Genomic DNA, 18,581 nt, shown 5'->3' with positions numbered 1-18,581 from the left:
CATCTAACTATCCCCACTCTTGAGTAACACAGACGCTCTCGAGACCGCGCAATCGTCGGATCTTGGTAGTATCCGATTCGTGGCCTTGTTTTGTGGTATTCGTTGACCGGGTTGTATCGGTCTGATTACGTGTTTTCTATCAAAAATTTGTAAAAATAGAATTTCATAATGAAGCGGAACGAATGAATAACGTGTAGAGATCGTGATCATATATTTTAATGGACTTTTGAATGCACGCGGTTTTAAAGAAAGCAAGTGAATCCAACTCTAGTAGTGGGGAGCAGGCAGTATTGCCTTTTCGTATATGTAGCCCGCTTGGTAAAATGAAAATGGCGGTGTTCCTGCATGAACGGAGCAACGGCCACTGATGATGCTCGTTACGGTAACGAACACGTGAACCGAATTCAGTGTGAAATTTTTACATATCTTGTGCACATTTATAAATATCATAGTGTTATATCAATATTGGGAAACAAGTCAATGTAAATAAAAAAAGGTAGCGCGAAATTCTTTCCACGATTAGGGACAAACAAACACGATGGAGTGACACCGTGAAGTGTTAACTCCGTGGACAAGTGGGAAGTGTCGGCTAATAGATTCGCGTAGTTGGAGGACGAAAAGCCTTCATGCCGATGCCGGCCGAATACCACGAGAACCACGGTAACCACGAGAACGCCAATTTCGCTCTCGGGGCCACACAGGACGCCAGCAACATGACGGCCAATATGTACCGGGTGGGAGGTAAAATAACCATACACACATTTCGCCGGCTGATGAGGCCATGCGTCGAATTTTGAGCTATGTATCTTTAATAAACCCAAAAAATTTATATTTGCAATTAATATCACAATAACATTTTCCATATATATTTTTTTTTTATCTGCACAGCCTCTTAACTTTTCATCTTTCGTCTCTAATCTCTTTCTCCCCGCTCTTTTCTGGTATCCGTATGTATGCTGCTTTCCTTCTGCTCCCTCTTTCCCCACTCTCGCCCTTCGTTCAGGTCATACTAATTTCTTGCATGATGATTCGGATGATTAAAATTCAATATTTGAAAATTTCTTTTGTTTTTTCTTTTGTTTTCTATTATTCGAATTATTTCGTAATATGTCTACTAGAATATTTTTGTTTTAAAGATTTAAAGAATTAAAGTAATTTATACAAAATTATCTTTTTGTTTTTTTTAATTATATATATGCAATACAATATATAATACAATAGATAATAAAAAATGAATATCAAGATCTAGGTGTATGTGTAAAATGCATATATTTAAATATTATAAATTTAAAATTTTTATATCTATTTTTTATGTATTTATTTTTAATATTAAATATAATTTTTTTTAATACAATCACAATATATAGAAAATTATATTTTTTACTCTTACTTTTATATCTCTACTTATATATTCTTGAATAGTAATATCATATATATTCTTGAATAGTAATACCTTGAATAGTAATATTTATATTTCATAAAATAGTACATAAATATTTCGTGAATATATATATAATATTTAATTTTACTTATAATAATTGTTTTTCAATATGTACATTATATATATTATATATAATGTATATTTATAAATTAAAATTATTAATATATTGTAATTTATGTATAATTAATTTTATTTATTTGTTTCTTATTATTATTTAATACTTTTTCATAAAAAAAGAAAAAAAATTAAATCTTAATAATCTAATATTAAATCTTTTGTTTAATTTATAGATTATGTATATTTTGAAACATCTTCCACATCTCCTTACCAGATAAGAAGGATAGAAGAATTGAATAAGGTAAGAATTAAAATTGATTATAATATTTTTTATTATAATTAATATAAATAAAAATTCAAAAATATTTATTATTAATACATTTTCTTATTTTAATATATATTTATCTTATTATTCTAGACAGCAAGTGGAAATGTTGAAGCAAAAGTCATGTGTTTCTTTAGGCGGAGGGATTTGCCATCTACATTAATCATGCTTGCAGATAAACATCAGTGTAAGTAAAATTTATTTTATTGTCAAAATATTGTATTGCATTTTAAGATACTGATCTTATATAACATTTGAATAAAAAATTTTTAAGATTGTTATACAGATATAAACATATTATTAACATATATTATAAACATATTGCTATTTTTTTTATTCAATTAGTATTATTCTTAAATAAATAATTAATAAAAATTAGTGTTTTTTTTTTTTTATATTTAGATGATTAAATACTAATATTAATATATTGAAAATAGAAGGATAATATTATATATTTTGTTTTGTAAAACGATACAAATCGATAAATATTCGGAAATTAAAAAAAATTAAAATATATTTTCATATTAATTATAAAAATTCTTATTTTTTAAAAAGTAAATTTTCTTTATTATATAATAATTTTATAATCAATATTTTGAGAAATTATTGATGCTATTCATTAAATATATTTACTATTATTATACTATTATTATACTATTGATTTAAAAATATTTTACATAAATACGAATTATTATTCATCAATTTAAGATGAAAGCATAAATTGTTTGATTCTATTATTCATTCATGCTAAAATATGTTAAAAATGTAATTTTATTTTATATTATATTCCATTAAATATCAAGGAAATTAAATTGTTGTCATTACTATTGCAATATTCAGAATTTGTGAATTCGTGAATTCGAATATTTTAATATATATTTTCTGTCATAAAAAAAATAATATAATTTCATGAATAGAAAATATTATTTAATTTTATGCATATAATATATATATATATATATATATATATATATATATATATATATATATATATTAATCTAAAGTTTTCTCGATTTTTCCTTTGCAATAGCAGAGATAATGAGACGCGGGGATTTGGGGATGGGAATGTATAATAAGTAAAGTTGGGGGGTGGCAGAGAGGTGAAATGGGGGTTGTATCGATCTGCTGGGGGTGAGTTGGGGGTGGTGCGCCTCCCAACCCACCTCTCCCTCTTTCTACCTCTCACCCGAGTCTCTCATACCATCCTGCCTCCCGCCATCCTGAACTAAATGAATGACTGACGCAGGGGTTGGTTGGGTATGTGTTACGTGTACTCAGACACAGACTTATAAGACACCGATAAACGTATACGATAACCAGGCACATAGGCATGTACGAATAACTAGCAGAGAGAGAAACAGGAACACATACACGTTAGCAAGCAAACGTATATGTGTCCCGACGAAAATGGTGGGCCCCACTAGCCATCTTCGTTTTAAGCATTTATTCCCCCGCTTCTCTTTTCGCCCCTTCTCTTCTTTTCTATGAACATATTTGTGTGTGTATACACGAATGTATATTTTCTCGTATTCTCTTCCTCTCTACCATAGCTCTGTCTGCCGGTATTTGCACCGAATCAGATTTTCACTTCTCTTTTTTTCTTCTACTTTCTTTCTTTCTTTTTTTTTTTTTTTTTTTTTTTTTTTTTTTTTTTTTTTTTTTTTTTTTTTTTTTTTTACTTCTATTATTTCTATATTTTTGATTTTTTGTAATTTTCTATTTTTTAAATTTCAAAAAAGAAAAATATTATAAATTATATCCTAAAATCTATATTTTTTTATATGATTTCATATAAAATAATTCAAGAATATAATATACATACTTCTAAATAAATTCACTCTCCCTCCCTCCTTTTTCTCTCTCTCCCTCTCTCTCCTCTTCCTCTTCCTCTCCTCCCTCTCGCTCTCATCCCCCTCTCAATCCTTCTTCTGTTAGATTTTTCTTAATAATCTTTGAAAATAAAATTTTTTAAATTTTACATATTTATTAAATTTTTTGTTGTTTAGATTTGATGTTTTTCATGATTTTTCAATATTTTCATGATTTTTTTATTACTCCATATAATCTTGCACAAAATGTGATTTTCGTAATAATCGTAATAATGTAATGTTATTATAGTATATATATATTTATATATTATTTTTATATATTATTATATTTATATATTATTTTTAAGAAATATTCTTAAAGTCTAATTATATATATATTTATACTTATCTAACTATATATACTTATACTATAACTCGTATGTTAGAATTTTAAATAAAAATTTTTGTATAAAAATTAATTATTTAATTTTTATTAATAAAAAATAGTTTATTTATAAAAATACAGTTATAATTGTAAATAGAAACGCGATTGGAATTGGTTGACAGAATCAAAGTTATACATTTATATATCATGTATATATTAATCAATTAAGTTACTAATCAGATATTATACTAAATAAAAACTAAGAGTAATGAAATTAAAGAATTATATGTCTTTAATCTTTGAGATTTTTAGGATTACAAATTTTATAAGCATGTTAAAATTTTATAAATGAAAGAATATGAAATGAGAAATAGTAGAGTGGGTTCTGTGATACAAATTGCAGTGGCAAGTGCAGAGCAGCAAAGGTCAGAATCTCCTGCAAACACGCAGAATCAGAAACTCGAGAATCCAGATACTACTAAGGAAATGACTAATAAAGATGGGATCGGGCCCAAAGTGATGAACAAAGGGGGCGGGAAGGGGGGCTGGCTGAAGGCCCCACTGTCAGAGGCTCAAGAGCCTCATGGTGAGTGAGCAGTCAATTAAAAGGTGCTCCTTACAGATGAATTTCATTTTATTTTTTCATTATTTTTCTATAAAATTATAAAAAAATATATTAATTTGAAAATTTAATGAATTTATAATTAAAAGAAAATAGCAAATAAATGATTTTCATCAAATATGTGAATGCTGAAACAGTAATAAAAATTAAATATTAATTAATTCATCAGTAAGTATTATATAATATGCATCTTTTAGTTGTCTTGTTAGTCTCATATAGAAGCCAGTGATGATATAAGGCTAATGATATAGCGGCGGGATTTATAAAATTCTTTGTAATCTTGGTGAATGTTATAAGTTTTAGCTATTTCACTGTAAGGCCAAAGAGATAATAAATTGGGTTTAATTATGACCTCTTCCTTTAAGTTATGTAGAAAGGGGTTTAATCATTAAATATAAAATTTAATAAACCCATACATTATACATTAATATATAATTATAATTATTCAATTATTTATCATCTTCTATAATTTTCCTTTTTTTTTTTTTTTTTTTTTAGAAATCATTGTAATGAATAATTTAATTCAATATGTAAATGCTAGATTTGTTCTCTGGAAAAATTGTTATAATTATTATTCTAATAAATAAATCTTCTTCTAAATATTTAGAAGAAAATCCCGCCGTACAAAATGATAATTCTTTAGTAATCTGAGGCTTCTTTAAACAATTTATATTTCTTTGAAAATTAATTTCATTTCTATTATAATAAATAATGTATCACTTAATGTTGCTTTAATTTTCATTTTTTTGTTACCTGCTCTTGCTAATATTTTTAGTTTATTATTATAAGTTTTGATTGATTCTGCCACATTCCTGCGTTTCATTTACATTTCATTTATTTATAAAAAAGAAAAAAATAATAATAATGAAAAACCAAAATTAAATAAATTTAAGAAATATTTTCAAACATGATAAGAAATTTAATATGTTATTTAATTAATGTTAATATTGAAATTTAAGATACACATAATTTTATTTTAAATTAAGTTTTTATTAGCATTATATAAATAAAAAGGGAATAAAATTATTCAAACTTTTTTTAATGTTATATCTTTATAGTTTTTTTAATTTTTTTTTATCTTAATGAAATATTTTGTTATTTTAGCTTCTTATACTTACAATATTTATTTATACAATTAAAATAATAAAACATAATTTTAATTATAATTTTTTTTATATACAGGGATGGAAGAAAATGTAGTTGGTGCTGGAGGAGTTACAGAATTAAGTTCTAAGCAACGTCATCAAATGAAACATAGAGAACTGTTTTTATCACGTCAGGTGGAAACAATGCCTGCAACGCATATAAGAGGCAAATGCTGTGTAACTTTATTAAATGAAACAGAATCTTTACTAAGCTATTTAAATAAAGAAGATTCTTTCTTCTATTGCTTGGTATTTGATCCTGCTCAACGTACTTTGCTTGCTGATAAAGGTATTTATTAATTTTAAAAATTGTTAATAATTATATATAATATAATTTATAATATAATTTATAATTATATATAATATATAATAAATAATAATTATAATTTTTCTTTATTTATTCAAATTTTAATTTTTAATTAATTATTTTGATAAAATTTCAGGTGAAATTAGAGTAGGTAGTAGATATCAAGCTGATGGAATAGCATCAGTTCCACTGACATCTGCTGAAAGAGAATCAGATCCTCGTAGGTTGCAAGATTTAGAAACATTGGTCTGGACACCACGACATTCACTCACAGATCGTCAAATTGATCAATTCCTTGTTGTCAGTAGATCAGTAGGCACATTTGCAAGAGCTTTAGATTGTTCGTCTTCGGTTAAACAACCATCTTTACATATGTCGGCCGCAGCTGCATCTAGAGATATTACTCTTGTAAATATCATTTTCATTATTATTATGTGTATAATTATGTAAGTTATATATATATTTTTTTTTTAAGAAATTTTTTTATACTATTTTATTACTATTTAAAGTTCCACGCAATGGATACATTACACCGACATAATTATGATGTCGCAAAAGCTATGTCATCTTTAGTACCTAGTACTGGTCCAGTATTATGCAGAGACGAAATGGAAGAATGGAGTGCATCTGAAGCAAATCTTTTTGAAGAAGCTCTTGATAAATATGGAAAAGATTTTTCCGATATACGTCAAGATTTTGTAAGTAGCAAAATTATGAAAGATTAGTTTTGGATTGTATTACTTCATAATATATATGAATATATATGTTTTAGTTACCATGGAAGACATTAAAAAATGTTATCGAATATTATTATATGTGGAAGACAACCGATAGATATGTACAACAAAAAAGGGTAAAAGCTGTAGAAGCTGAGAGTAAATTGAAACAGGTTTATATACCTAATTATAATAAAACAACTCCACCTACAACTGCTTCTTCTGCAGCAACAATTGTACCTCTTGGTAATAATAATAGTAACAGTAATGGGAAACCAACTAATGTTCTCAATGGTAATAGCAATGGTAATATGACAACTGATAATAGCGGAATATTAATGGTTGGAGTTAGTGGAAAACCATGTGAAAGTTGTCAAGTAATGCAAAGTCCACAGTGGTATGCTTGGGGTCCTTCACATATGCAATGTCGTCTTTGTCAATCTTGCTGGACATATTGGAAGAAGTATGGTGGTCTAAAGGTATATTTCATTAAATATATTTATTTAAATAATGAAAATTTATTTTTATATATTAAAAATTTTTTATTTAGGTTCCATCACGTATGGATGATGTTGATTTAGAAAGAAAGAGAGGTGGCACTGGTTCCGATGAAGAAAGTAAAGGAATTGGCGGTGCTCATAGACCTCATCGTTGTAGCATTCCTTCTTGTGGTAAAGAATTCAAGCTCAAAGCACATTTAAGTCGTCATTACGCAAGTGCTCATGGTGTTGATCTTCGTGGAAGTGGAGCAAGTGGAGGTGGTGGAAGTGGATCACCAAGACCTGTGATGAAAACTCGATCTGCATTTTATTTACGTACTTCAGCATTGGCGCGAGCTGCACGACGATTATGTGCAGCACAATTACGTACACGTCATGCAGCTCGAGCACCTCATCAGCCTGTAAATGCAGCACCATTACGACATCTCTGTGCTTCTCCTCAATTAACATCAAAAAGCCCTGCGGAATTACGTATTTTGGCTCGTGCTGTACGACCTCGACCTCGTCCTCGAGTAACTGATATAGCAACACGTTTAGGTGATCATCCTGCACCACGACAACCTGGAGATTGGGATTGGTTAGCTCTTACAGCACCAGCACAACGAAAACAACCAGATCGAGTTTCTTTCCCAAGACCACCAAAAGCACCAGGTAAATAAATTATTTAATAAAAATATTATTTTTATTAATATACAATATTCTTAATATTTTGATTTTACTTATTATATTATAGATGGAAGTCTTCTGTATGAAAGAGTACCAAATAAATCTGAAGTAGATAGACTGACGATAACTCCACCTCAGCCACAACCTAGTATGCAGAGTCAACAAACGATATTGAAGCGCACAAGACCTCCATTTGATGAAATCAACGGATCAGATGGTAAGTTTTAAAATTTTAGAAATTTATTCATGTATATTATGAAATTTAGTTCCTAGTATTGAATATGGTTTTTGTTTACTGGCTTCTACTCTGATGTGGATTGGGATGAAGGTAAAATAATTAAGTGTTTAAAAGTTTAAATATTCAATAAATGAGACAAATAATCAAAATTGTTAAATTAAGCAGTTTAACATTTTTTCCAAAGGAATACACATCATCGGTTTAATAGATTTTAATAGTTTTATATTATTTTAAAATTTCGTGCATTTTGAATATTATATAAATTTAATACTTTTGATAGGTATTGCCCTAAGTGCAGGGCTCCCTGGTGGACCACCTGCCAAAAGGGCTCATCATTCTCAGCAACTTCATCCAAAACATACTTTGGAGCATGCTACGCCTGCAGTTCTTCCTCTAGCACCACCTTTGAATGGAAGAGCTGCTCATCCTCATACTTTACCACATGGTCCACCATTATCTAGAAGTAATGCACGTAAACAAGTAATTTCATGGATGGATGCACCTGATGATGTTTATTTTCGTGCTTCTGATCAAACTAAGTTAGCATTATTATATATTCTATAATATTAATATCAATATAATATTAATATTTTATAATATGCTTATTAATAAAGATAAAAATTAAGAATAAAGAAAAAAATGAAAATAATGAACAAAAAAATATTATATGATATATTAAAATATTATTATTATCAATTTGCAGAAGACTTAGAAGAACTCTTTCATCAGTTGAACTTCGAAGAGCAGCTCGTAAGCCATGGCGTAGATTACCAACTCCATTACATCCTCCTCATCCACAGAGAGCAGTACGTGGTGATGACATGGTTGTCATCCTAGACTGAATCAATAATACAATCAGGTGAACTGGTAGAATAATCAGTTTACCATTGAAAAAGGAATCATGCTGTTATTGTAATTTTAATGCCAGAATCAGCACAGTGAAGATATTCCAGCTTTATATATTGTCATTGGCAGCTCTGATGAACAAGAACTAATCGCTGTTTGGAATTTTTTTAATAATTTTCGAAACAGCAATTCGCCAAAATTGAAGGCCTCGTTTTGCCGAATTTGCATGTTGCACTGACATTGCTGATATGTACTTCACATGTATGGATAAAATGCAACAACTCTGGAACAGACATTCATCAAATCTTAAGAGAAAAAATGAAAATAAGAAATCGAGTCATTCACCATGAAACATGATTTTCTATTCGTATTAATTAGTTATTGTTGTTATTAATAATAATTATTAATAATTGAATGTACATATACATCATACCACATTCATACATACATAACCAGAAAACACAAGTGTCCAACGAATGGTGGACATAAGTTCTACATTGGTTAAATTGGCCCATACGCGCATTAGCTCACGATGAATGTTACGGTCATGCGCGTAACAGAGACAAGTATGAGAGAAAGGGAGAGAAAGAGAGAGAGAGAAAGCGAGAGAGAGAAAGTATAAAAATGTACGTGAGAAAGAAAGAATGTGCTCATTGTGAATATTTTTATTAAATTTTCAAGTTTGATGACTTCCGTCGCAACAATTAATAAATAAACATAAGCATAAGTGGAAAAATATATTAGTCCTTTTTCCATTTTATCCAATTTCCTTTCATAACATATTTTGAAATGTTTATGTTATTTCAATAAAATAATTTTTATGATTAAATTTTAATATTTGCTAGATAAATATATGTATTTTATTTTTATAATTTTTTTCTTAAATATAATAATGTTGAACGTCTATTTTTATAATTTAAATAAAATATATGAAATATATTCTTTTAAGAATTAATTGATAAAAAATATTTTATCTCATTCTTTTAATTTTTTAGATATAAAAATATGTAATTTGATAATTAGTAAAACAATCATTATTTTTTTTTTTGTATTTTTGTTTATTTATAAATGAAACAATTTTTACTTATGATACATATTTCCTAATTAAATTTTTAAATAAAAAATGAAATTTCTTATTTAATCAATATTATTGAATTAACCAATAAAATAATAGCATTGTTTTCAACAGTAAGAAGCGTTCTCTAGTCTATTTATTCTATGTTTTTTTTCAATACTTATGGTAAGGTATTATCTTTATTGTACTATGTATTTTATTATACAATATAACATTAATAGGTGTAGATTAATTTTTCTTTATTAAAAAATTGATTTTAGGTTGTAAATAACTTTAACATAGTATATATTCTTACATATCACATATGAGCAGAACGAAATACTAACATGGAGAATATAGTAGGAAATGAGGTTAGTTTTGTTTTCATTACAAGAAAAAAGATATTATTTATATATTAACTAATACATATATATATTAAAATTTTATATAATATTTTATTATATTTAATTACATAATGACTAGTATATTTATAAATTATAAAATTAATTGTACATATGCAGTTTTCTTATTAATTTTCATTTATAAATTTTTAAAACAGACTCAACAAATGACACATCAAATACCATCTTTAATGAATCATGGAGTACCAGGAATGGATCCTCCAAAAGCATTACCAAGTTTATTAAGTTTAAAAGTAAGTCCTCCAAGTGAATTACAAAGTCAAACTTCATCAGATGATGCTGGAAGAGATACAGACAGCGATTCTGTGAAATTACCAGCAGCTTTAGAACAAGCTCTAGCTTTTAAAACAGAAAGAGCTAAAGAAGTAGGAGGAGATCCAAATGACATAGTTTCTTTAGGAAAATCACCTAATCATGAAACTCTAGGAGAAGATATATCTCATTTAGATGATGTTATACTTGAACCTGAAACAACAACAGAAAAAATTGATGTGAAAACAACTAAGACTAAAAAGAAAAAAAAGAAAAAGAGAAAGAAACACAATGTAGGAAAAGAAATGGAGAATAAAAAAGACAATGTGGAAAATGCCAAACCAAAAGAAGATTTACCAGAAATTGAATATGTTCAAGAAATTCCAAGTATTAATGATTTGGAACCAATGTATCGTCAATTTGCTAGAATATTTGAAGCATTTAAACTAACTGAACCTGAGCCAAAATCTGCAGAAACAGAAAAAGGAGAACCAATAGGACAATATCCACCTGTGACAACATTACAAGCAACAGGAACTGTACCTAGTAAAGTACCACCATTAGATGATTTTGATGATGAGGCAAATCAGCAGCAACAACAGCAAGGAAGTGGAGAAAATGGTGCTCCACGTCTTTCTAAAAGAAAACTAAAAAGATTAACGCGCTTAAGTGTTGCAGAATTAAAACAACTTGTTGGGCGTCCAGATGTTGTAGAAATGCATGATGTTACTGCTAGAGATCCAAAACTTCTCGTACAATTAAAAGCTCACCGTAATACAGTACCTGTACCAAGACATTGGTGTTTCAAAAGAAAATATTTACAAGGAAAACGAGGTATAGAGAAGCCTCCTTTTGATTTACCAGATTTTATAAAACGAACTGGTATTACAGAAATGAGAGCAAGTCTTCAAGAACGAGATGATACACGTACATTGAAAGCTAAAATGCGAGAAAGAGCAAGGCCCAAGCTTGGCAAAATAGATATTGACTATCAAAAGTTACATGATGCATTTTTCAAATGGCAAACGAAGCCTCGTATGACTATTCACGGTGATTTATACTATGAAGGTAAAGAATTCGAAACGCGGTTAAAAGAGAAGAAACCTGGAGAATTATCTGATGAATTACGTACTGCTCTTGGTATGCCAGTAGGACCTAATTGTCATAAGGTACCTCCTCCATGGTTAATTGCTATGCAACGATATGGTCCACCACCAAGTTATCCCAATTTAAAAATACCTGGTTTAAATGCACCAATTCCAGAAGGATGTGCATTTGGCTATCATGCTGGTGGTTGGGGAAAACCTCCTGTAGATGAAACAGGAAGACCTTTATATGGAGATGTATTTGGTATATCACGTACTCCAGGAGGAGATAATATGGATGAAGAAATTGATAGAGGTATGTGGGGTGAACCTGAATCAGAATCTTCTGGAGATGAAGATGAAGATGAAGATGCAGAAGAAGGTGGAGAAGGTGAAGGAGAAGGAAAAGATGGAGATGGAGATGCAAGTGGTTTGGTTACACCTGGTGCAGAAGGTTTAATAACACCTAGTGGAATAACATCAATTCCTGCAGGATTAGAAACTCCAGAAACAATAGAATTAAGAAAGAAGAAAATTGAAAGTGAAATGGAAGGAGGTGATACTCCTGCTTTATATACAGTTTTGCAAGAAAGAAGAACAGAAGGTCTTGGAGCAAGCATGATGGGTAGTACACATGTTTATGATATGACTGGTGCAGCAGGTGGTCAAGCACCACCATCTGTAATTGCTGCACGACGTGGAGTAAGTGGAACAACATCAGATGGAAGAACAGAAAAAGATGGAGCTGTTGAATTAGCATTAGATCCAAGTGAATTAGATTTAGATTCAGAAGCAATGGCATCACGATATGAAGAAACAATGAGGTCACGACAAGCTCACTTAAGAAGGGAAGATCTATCAGATATGCTTCAAGATCATGTGCAACGACAAAAAGTAAGCATATTTTTGAATATTTAAAAAATTAATTAATAAATATATATTAAATATATATTAAATATTATTTATTATTAAATAATATTATATATTAAAACACCCATTTTGATTATTTTTACAGAGTAAACGCAAACGACAACAAAGTCAAGATTCAAAAGCTTCTAAGAAATACAAAGAATTCAAATTCTAGATTTAATTAAATAAAAAACAAATTATTTAATGAATATATAAATTATATTATGATTAATATTATATATCTCATCTAGAAATTCTTAAATATTAGATTATTGTTATTAGAACATTATAAGATTTGATATTAGTACTAGTAAAGTATCAAATTTTATATTTTATTTTTTAGAAAAAATAATTATAAATTGAAATTCTTAAATAAAATATAGAAATACGTTAGTTTTTTTCTGAAAAGTAAATGTAACACTTTTTTATTAAATCAAATAAACATAACTATATTTACTTGATCATTTTATTATAAATAAATCATGATTTTGTTTACATAGTTTATATTTTTTATACAATATGTTTTTTTTTTAAATTAATATAAAATTTAAGCTTATTTGGAGAAAACATTATTAAAGGATATGAAAGATAATGTAATAATAATATAAGACATGGAAGAGAAATCGCAATTGTAAATCTACTTATAGCACTACCAATATCTAACCAACTTCCTTGAGGAGTAACATAAAACATGAGTGGTAACGATAAACAATCTCCTAGTAAAAGTATTCCAAAAAAGATGTTTGAAGACTCTCCAAATATATGACTTGTACATCCAATTAGTATTAAAGGTATGCATATTTTTAAAAGTATTAATAGAAACATTGTAAATGGAGAAAAAATTGTCACAAAATGACGAGTCCAAGAAGGATTAAATGAACTGATACTTGCCATATTTCCAGTTCCAAAAAAACATAGCAATGTGTATAACATCTATGATAAATTGTTCAGGATATTATTGATTTAAGAGTTCAATTTGAATATATCAATTATATTAATATAGGATACAAAGATTGCTGCTTTAAGCAATTCTTCTATTGTCAAAGCATTTTTAGTACTTTGATGATATTGAATAGAAGAATTAGATTGTAACCAACAAGATAAATGTAATGCAAGAATTATAAAGAAACAAGGTTCATAAGATGCAGATAATAAAACAAATGGACAAAAAAATCCCAACATAATTCCTTGCATTCTTTCTTTTGATTGCATAGGATAAATGCAAATATAAAATGGTGTTGTTAATAAAATTGTCCATGATATCCAATTTCGACCATCTATAAATTCCAAATATATTAATCCTGTAATTGTTAATCGAAAAATTTCGATTGCTTTTTTATATTTCGACTGTATTTTTAATATAATTATTATGGTTACAATGCACATACTAAGAATTCTGAAAAAAAAAAAATATTTTAATTACATTTAATTGAAAAAAAAATTTTGATTTAATATTACAATTTTAAACTTACATAATATAAATCCGAGGATATGGTTCTACAACAGGCAACAATGGGAAAACAGCTAAAGATAAAGCTGTCCAGAAAAATAAATTTTGAGTATTTTTTAATACTATTTTTTGAGTTAAAATAATGCATAACATTCCTATACTAAGAACAGACCTATATGTTAAGCCAATAAACATTATTACCAATAAAAAAATTATTTCTGCAATTAGTGTCCAATAATATTTATTATTACAAATTTTTAATTTTATTGTATATGTGATTGCATTTCGAATAACTAACCAGAGAGAAACTATAGCTAAAAATGTATAATAGAATAATCTCCAATTATTACAATCTGAAAATATTTTATTTAAAATGAAAACTAATAATTTTTTTTTTACAAGCAGTTAAATTATATGTTATATATAACATACCTTTGTATATAATAAATATTGTAATTATTGAAATTAAAAATACAATATTTGTGATTAATAAAATAAACGAATGTATAACAGGTCGATTAACTCCAGTTATTTTAAAAAATAATGATATTATCCATCCTAGCCACATTATAGACAAATATAATAAAAATCGTGTTCTTTGATATTGTCGAAAATATAACAAAGACTTTTTAGCTAGCTTAATTGAGTTAATAATTTCTTTTAGTTTTTCATTTAAATCTGCTGTTTCAAAATCTTTATCTAAAGTAACAATTTTATTATCCAATTCTATCTCTCTCCAATCTGCATATTCATTATCTTCACAATTCATTTTATGATTTGCTTTTACTTGGTATGTTAACTGTTTCAAATTATTTAGCAGTGCATAATTTATGTATTTAAGATCAGTAACATTTAAATACTGCCAAGGTAATACACCCTGGAAAATTATATTCTTCTAAATATTTAAAAAAATAAAAAATAATAAATTTTATATTATTCTTATACATACTTCATTATTAATTGGAATCGAAGCACCAATTAAAGTAGAAATTAAAGGTGTAATATCAATTTGTTCTATATTTTGGCGAAAATTAAATGTATTAATTCCTGCACCCCAAACAATTAATGGTGTCTCTGTTTCATCTGCAGAACCACTTCCATGTGATCCCCAATCAGTCATTCCATGATCAGATGTAAAAATATATGCAGTACTATTATCTCCAAAAAAATTTTCTGTTAATTGTACTACTTCCTTTATTTTCCGATCAACATAATTCATGTTAGCAATATATTCTCTACATTCAAATATAATATAGAGCTAATGAAATTACAATTTTATTAAATATATCATTCACATTATCAAAACTATAAAATAAACTATAAAATAGCTTATTTTCAATACTTTGAGTAAGGTTTTACTGCATGTCCTGTGGTATCACAGCCAAGAAGATGAAGAAATAAAATAATACGTTCAGCATTTTTAATTTTGTAAGCATCTTCTCTTAACCATTCAATATATTTATCAAATACCCAAGAATCTAAACGCCAAATTTTACCATGTATAATATCAAAATTTTGCCATTCAGAGGGATAACTATCACCATATATATTTCCTTTTATACCTATTGAAATAATATTATTTTCTTTTATATTTTTTTTTTAATATAATAAATAAATTTATTTTACGTAAAATTTTATTTCAAATATATATATATATATATTTGAAATACCTTTTGTAAATATAGATATAATATCAGGACTACCCCATGCCCATGAAAGATAACTTTGATTAAAAATAGAATCAAAATCAACAGGATTTTCTTTCCACCCTTTAAATATAGCACTGGGATCTTCATATAATCCTGCACAAATTGCAACAATACCTGGTCTAGATTCTGTTGGTACTCGTGTATGAGATATACCCCAAGCACCTTTATTTGTCATCACATGTCTAGAAATTTTATTTATATATTATTATTACATATTTTAATTTAAATATACTAAAATTCTTAATTTAAAATAAATTCTACTTACTTCAGAAATTTTGGTGGAGCTTCAATGAATGTTCTAAATCTTAAACCATCTGCTATAAATAAAACTAATCTTTTTGCTGGTGCATTCTTTAAAATTGATACATTTGGTAATTCTTGAATAATGGGAGAATGAAAGTTAACATCAAGTATACCCCATAAAAATATCAAATGCATTGTCAAACCCCATATTACAAATAAATAATTATTGTTTATTATATTAAATTTCTTATTATACATTTTTTTTTTTAGTCAGTTTTTGGAATTTCAACAATAATATAATACAAATTTTTTAAATATGCACTTTTTGAGAAAACATTTAACCTATAAAATTAATATTTTAACTATGTTATATTTATATTTAAATATGTTACTTAATATTAATTTTATTACACTCATCATGAAAAATATTATATAATGTATTTTTTTAAATTTATTGTGAAATTTTTATTCACATTCAAATAAATTTTATAGATTAAAGTTTGAAGTTTTGAAAATTATTGTGTACTAATAATTTTAATAAATTAATTATTTAGAACATATATATATATATATATAATTAAAAAATATACTTATATATATTTAAATAATCAAAAATATTTTTTTAATTATGTTAATCTAACAAAAAAATTATCATACAATCAATTTTAACAGAAAAGATTTATATACATATGCATATACATATGTATGTGTATATATATATCATATATATAAATATATAAATCGTAGAAAATAATATAAATATAATATAAATATAATAATATAATATAAATATTTATAAATTATTCATAAAATTAGAAATATATTTATCAATCTTTTTAATTTATAAATAATATGAAAATGTAATTCACATATATATATCAAATAACATACCATATCATATCACTATGGCTGTCTTGTATACTCTGAAATAATTTCAGAAGTGAGGTAATAATCGTGAATACAATGCGAAATTCATCAAATTTTGTTGTGACATTGTTTTGTTATTACATTTTATATAATATTTCAATATGTATATAATATATAATATTAATAATAAATATATTTATTTGAAAATCTATATATATATTAATATATTTTAAATTTTTTTTCAACATTTATTTATATATATAATTTTTAGGTTTTAATTAAATACAAAACGTGTGATTATTTAATTTTAATTATACAAATAAAAAAAATGGTAGTGGGTGTTTTTCCAGCTCTCAAATTGGGAGTCTTATTTGTTAAACAAATTAGTAAACCTTTAGCAAAGTTCCTTGTTAATCAAGCTAAAAATCATCCTGTATTTAGGACATATTTTATCATACCACCTGCTCAATGTGAGTATTGAATTAAAATATTTAAAGTTTCATTGAATTAAAAGAAATTTAATTGTGATGTAATCATTACTGTCATTATTAATATAATTATATAGACACTTGTCATGCATATTTATATATTTACATAATTATTTTATATTTTTATAATTTAATTCCAGTTTATCATTGGGCAGAAGTAAAAGCAAAAATGTATTTAATGAATCTTGGTAAACCAACAAAAGTTGCAAAGTTAAATGAAACTATGGCTATTGAATTAGGAGCTAATTTAATGGGTGAGGTTATTATTTTTAGTGTTGCTGGTGCTTGTTTAATATTAGAATATAATCGTCAAGTAACAAAAGAATCAAAAAAAGAAGAAGCACGTCTTCAACAAATACAAACATTTACAAATAATATTAAAAATTTAAATCAAATTACATCTCAACAAGAAAGTGAAATAGAATATTTACAAGAAGTAATTAAAGAATTAGCAAAACATACAAAATATGAATTGATTATAAAATCAAAAACAAAAGAACCAAATAAAGAAATGCAACAATTTAATGTTGATAGAAATCAAAATACAAATGTGAATCCAAATAATAAAAAATCATCAATAATTGAACGTGCTATATTATATTATGAAAATAATGTAAAAACAGACAATCTTAGTTAACTGAAATTTTATTTTAAATTTTATTAATAATTTTGATAATGTACTTATAATATTAATGATACTAAAATACATCTTTATAATCTTATAGTGTATATAAAAAATACTTTCCACAATATGTACATGACTTTATGTAGAATTAAAATCATATATAACACTTTGTACATTAATATTTTGTACATTATTATTCAAAATATTTAATATTTTGTATTTATACTTATACATGTAGTTTTATATTTTAATTTTTTCATTAATAATTTTCAAAAACAGGAAAATTTTACTTTTATAAAAGATTTCCAAATCATACTATTTTAGATAGTAAAACACTATGTCTATTTATATTTAATTAAATTGTATTATATGTTATATGAAAAGTATGTTAATAATAATGGTAAAAAAAGAAATATATCTG

General features: G+C 26.4%; 4 protein-coding genes across 8 annotated transcripts; 3 read left to right on the top strand and 1 right to left on the bottom strand.

The window, feature by feature from the left end:
- The first annotated feature begins 33 nt into the window (after positions 1-33).
- LOC413318 (metastasis-associated protein MTA3) lies at positions 34-9,777 on the top strand. Of its 5 annotated transcripts, none has more exons than XM_026440591.1 (13): positions 34-741; positions 1,732-1,799; positions 1,917-2,010; positions 4,420-4,602; positions 5,821-6,072; positions 6,227-6,498; positions 6,600-6,788; positions 6,863-7,285; positions 7,357-7,957; positions 8,040-8,189; positions 8,271-8,300; positions 8,491-8,749; positions 8,914-9,777. In XM_026440591.1, the coding sequence occupies exons 1-13, from the start codon at positions 627-629 to the stop codon at positions 9,050-9,052; spliced, it is 2,775 nt and encodes a 924-aa protein (XP_026296376.1). In that variant the 5' UTR covers positions 34-626; the 3' UTR covers positions 9,053-9,777. The 5 variants fall into 5 exon arrangements, with proteins under 5 accessions (XP_026296376.1, XP_026296379.1, XP_026296377.1 ...); XM_026440593.1 differs by lacking the exon at positions 34-741 and adding an exon at positions 767-797; XM_026440594.1 differs by lacking the exon at positions 4,420-4,602.
- A 483-nt stretch (positions 9,778-10,260) lies between these two features.
- On the top strand, positions 10,261-12,964 carry LOC726336 (splicing factor 3B subunit 2). Its single transcript, XM_001122081.5, has 4 exons — positions 10,261-10,296; positions 10,392-10,481; positions 10,670-12,763; positions 12,885-12,964. The coding sequence occupies exons 2-4, from the start codon at positions 10,458-10,460 to the stop codon at positions 12,951-12,953; spliced, it is 2,187 nt and encodes a 728-aa protein (XP_001122081.1). The 5' UTR covers positions 10,261-10,296; positions 10,392-10,457; the 3' UTR covers positions 12,954-12,964.
- A 262-nt stretch (positions 12,965-13,226) lies between these two features.
- Positions 13,227-17,117, bottom strand: LOC726310 (GPI ethanolamine phosphate transferase 1). Its single transcript, XM_003251072.3, has 9 exons — positions 17,072-17,117; positions 16,203-16,522; positions 15,899-16,119; positions 15,571-15,790; positions 15,178-15,463; positions 14,661-15,105; positions 14,251-14,581; positions 13,787-14,174; positions 13,227-13,711 (listed from the first exon to the last, which is right to left on the bottom strand). Exons 2-9 carry the CDS (start codon positions 16,436-16,438, stop codon positions 13,289-13,291), a joined length of 2,550 nt encoding a protein of 849 aa, XP_003251120.1. The 5' UTR covers positions 16,439-16,522; positions 17,072-17,117; the 3' UTR covers positions 13,227-13,288.
- Positions 17,013-18,578, top strand: LOC552659 (optic atrophy 3 protein homolog). Its single transcript, XM_625035.5, has 3 exons — positions 17,013-17,125; positions 17,319-17,517; positions 17,676-18,578. Exons 2-3 carry the CDS (start codon positions 17,376-17,378, stop codon positions 18,170-18,172), a joined length of 639 nt encoding a protein of 212 aa, XP_625038.2. The 5' UTR covers positions 17,013-17,125; positions 17,319-17,375; the 3' UTR covers positions 18,173-18,578.
- The last annotated feature ends 3 nt before the right edge of the window (positions 18,579-18,581 follow it).

Source organism: Apis mellifera, linkage group LG5 (assembly GCF_003254395.2).
Source record: "Apis mellifera strain DH4 linkage group LG5, Amel_HAv3.1, whole genome shotgun sequence".
In the NCBI taxonomy this organism is placed as follows: domain Eukaryota; kingdom Metazoa; phylum Arthropoda; class Insecta; order Hymenoptera; family Apidae; genus Apis; species Apis mellifera.
This window is presented reverse-complemented; position numbering and strand designations above follow the sequence as displayed.

Bases quoted from the DNA above. Each gene is read 5' to 3' on its own strand.
- LOC413318 (XM_026440591.1), top strand. From the start codon at position 627: ATGCCGATGCCGGCCGAATACCACGAGAACCACGGTAACCACGAGAAC. The intron at 2,011-4,419 runs GTAAGTAAAATT...TACAAATTGCAG, and splicing joins GCTTGCAGATAAACATCAGT to TGGCAAGTGCAGAGCAGCAA. The intron at 7,286-7,356 runs GTATATTTCATT...TTTTTTATTTAG, and splicing joins AGAAGTATGGTGGTCTAAAG to GTTCCATCACGTATGGATGA.
- LOC726336 (XM_001122081.5), top strand. From the start codon at position 10,458: ATGGAGAATATAGTAGGAAATGAG. The intron at 10,482-10,669 runs GTTAGTTTTGTT...TTTTTAAAACAG, and splicing joins AGAATATAGTAGGAAATGAG to ACTCAACAAATGACACATCA. The intron at 12,764-12,884 runs GTAAGCATATTT...TTATTTTTACAG, and splicing joins ATCATGTGCAACGACAAAAA to AGTAAACGCAAACGACAACA.
- LOC726310 (XM_003251072.3), bottom strand. From the start codon at position 16,438: ATGTATAATAAGAAATTTAATATAATAAACAATAATTATTTATTTGTA. The intron at 16,120-16,202 runs GTAAGTAGAATT...TAAAATTTCTAG, and splicing joins GCTCCACCAAAATTTCTGAA to ACATGTGATGACAAATAAAG. The intron at 15,791-15,898 runs GTATTTCAAATA...TTATTTCAATAG, and splicing joins TATATCTATATTTACAAAAG to GTATAAAAGGAAATATATAT.
- LOC552659 (XM_625035.5), top strand. From the start codon at position 17,376: ATGGTAGTGGGTGTTTTTCCAGCTCTCAAATTGGGAGTCTTATTTGTT. The intron at 17,518-17,675 runs GTGAGTATTGAA...ATTTAATTCCAG, and splicing joins TATCATACCACCTGCTCAAT to TTTATCATTGGGCAGAAGTA.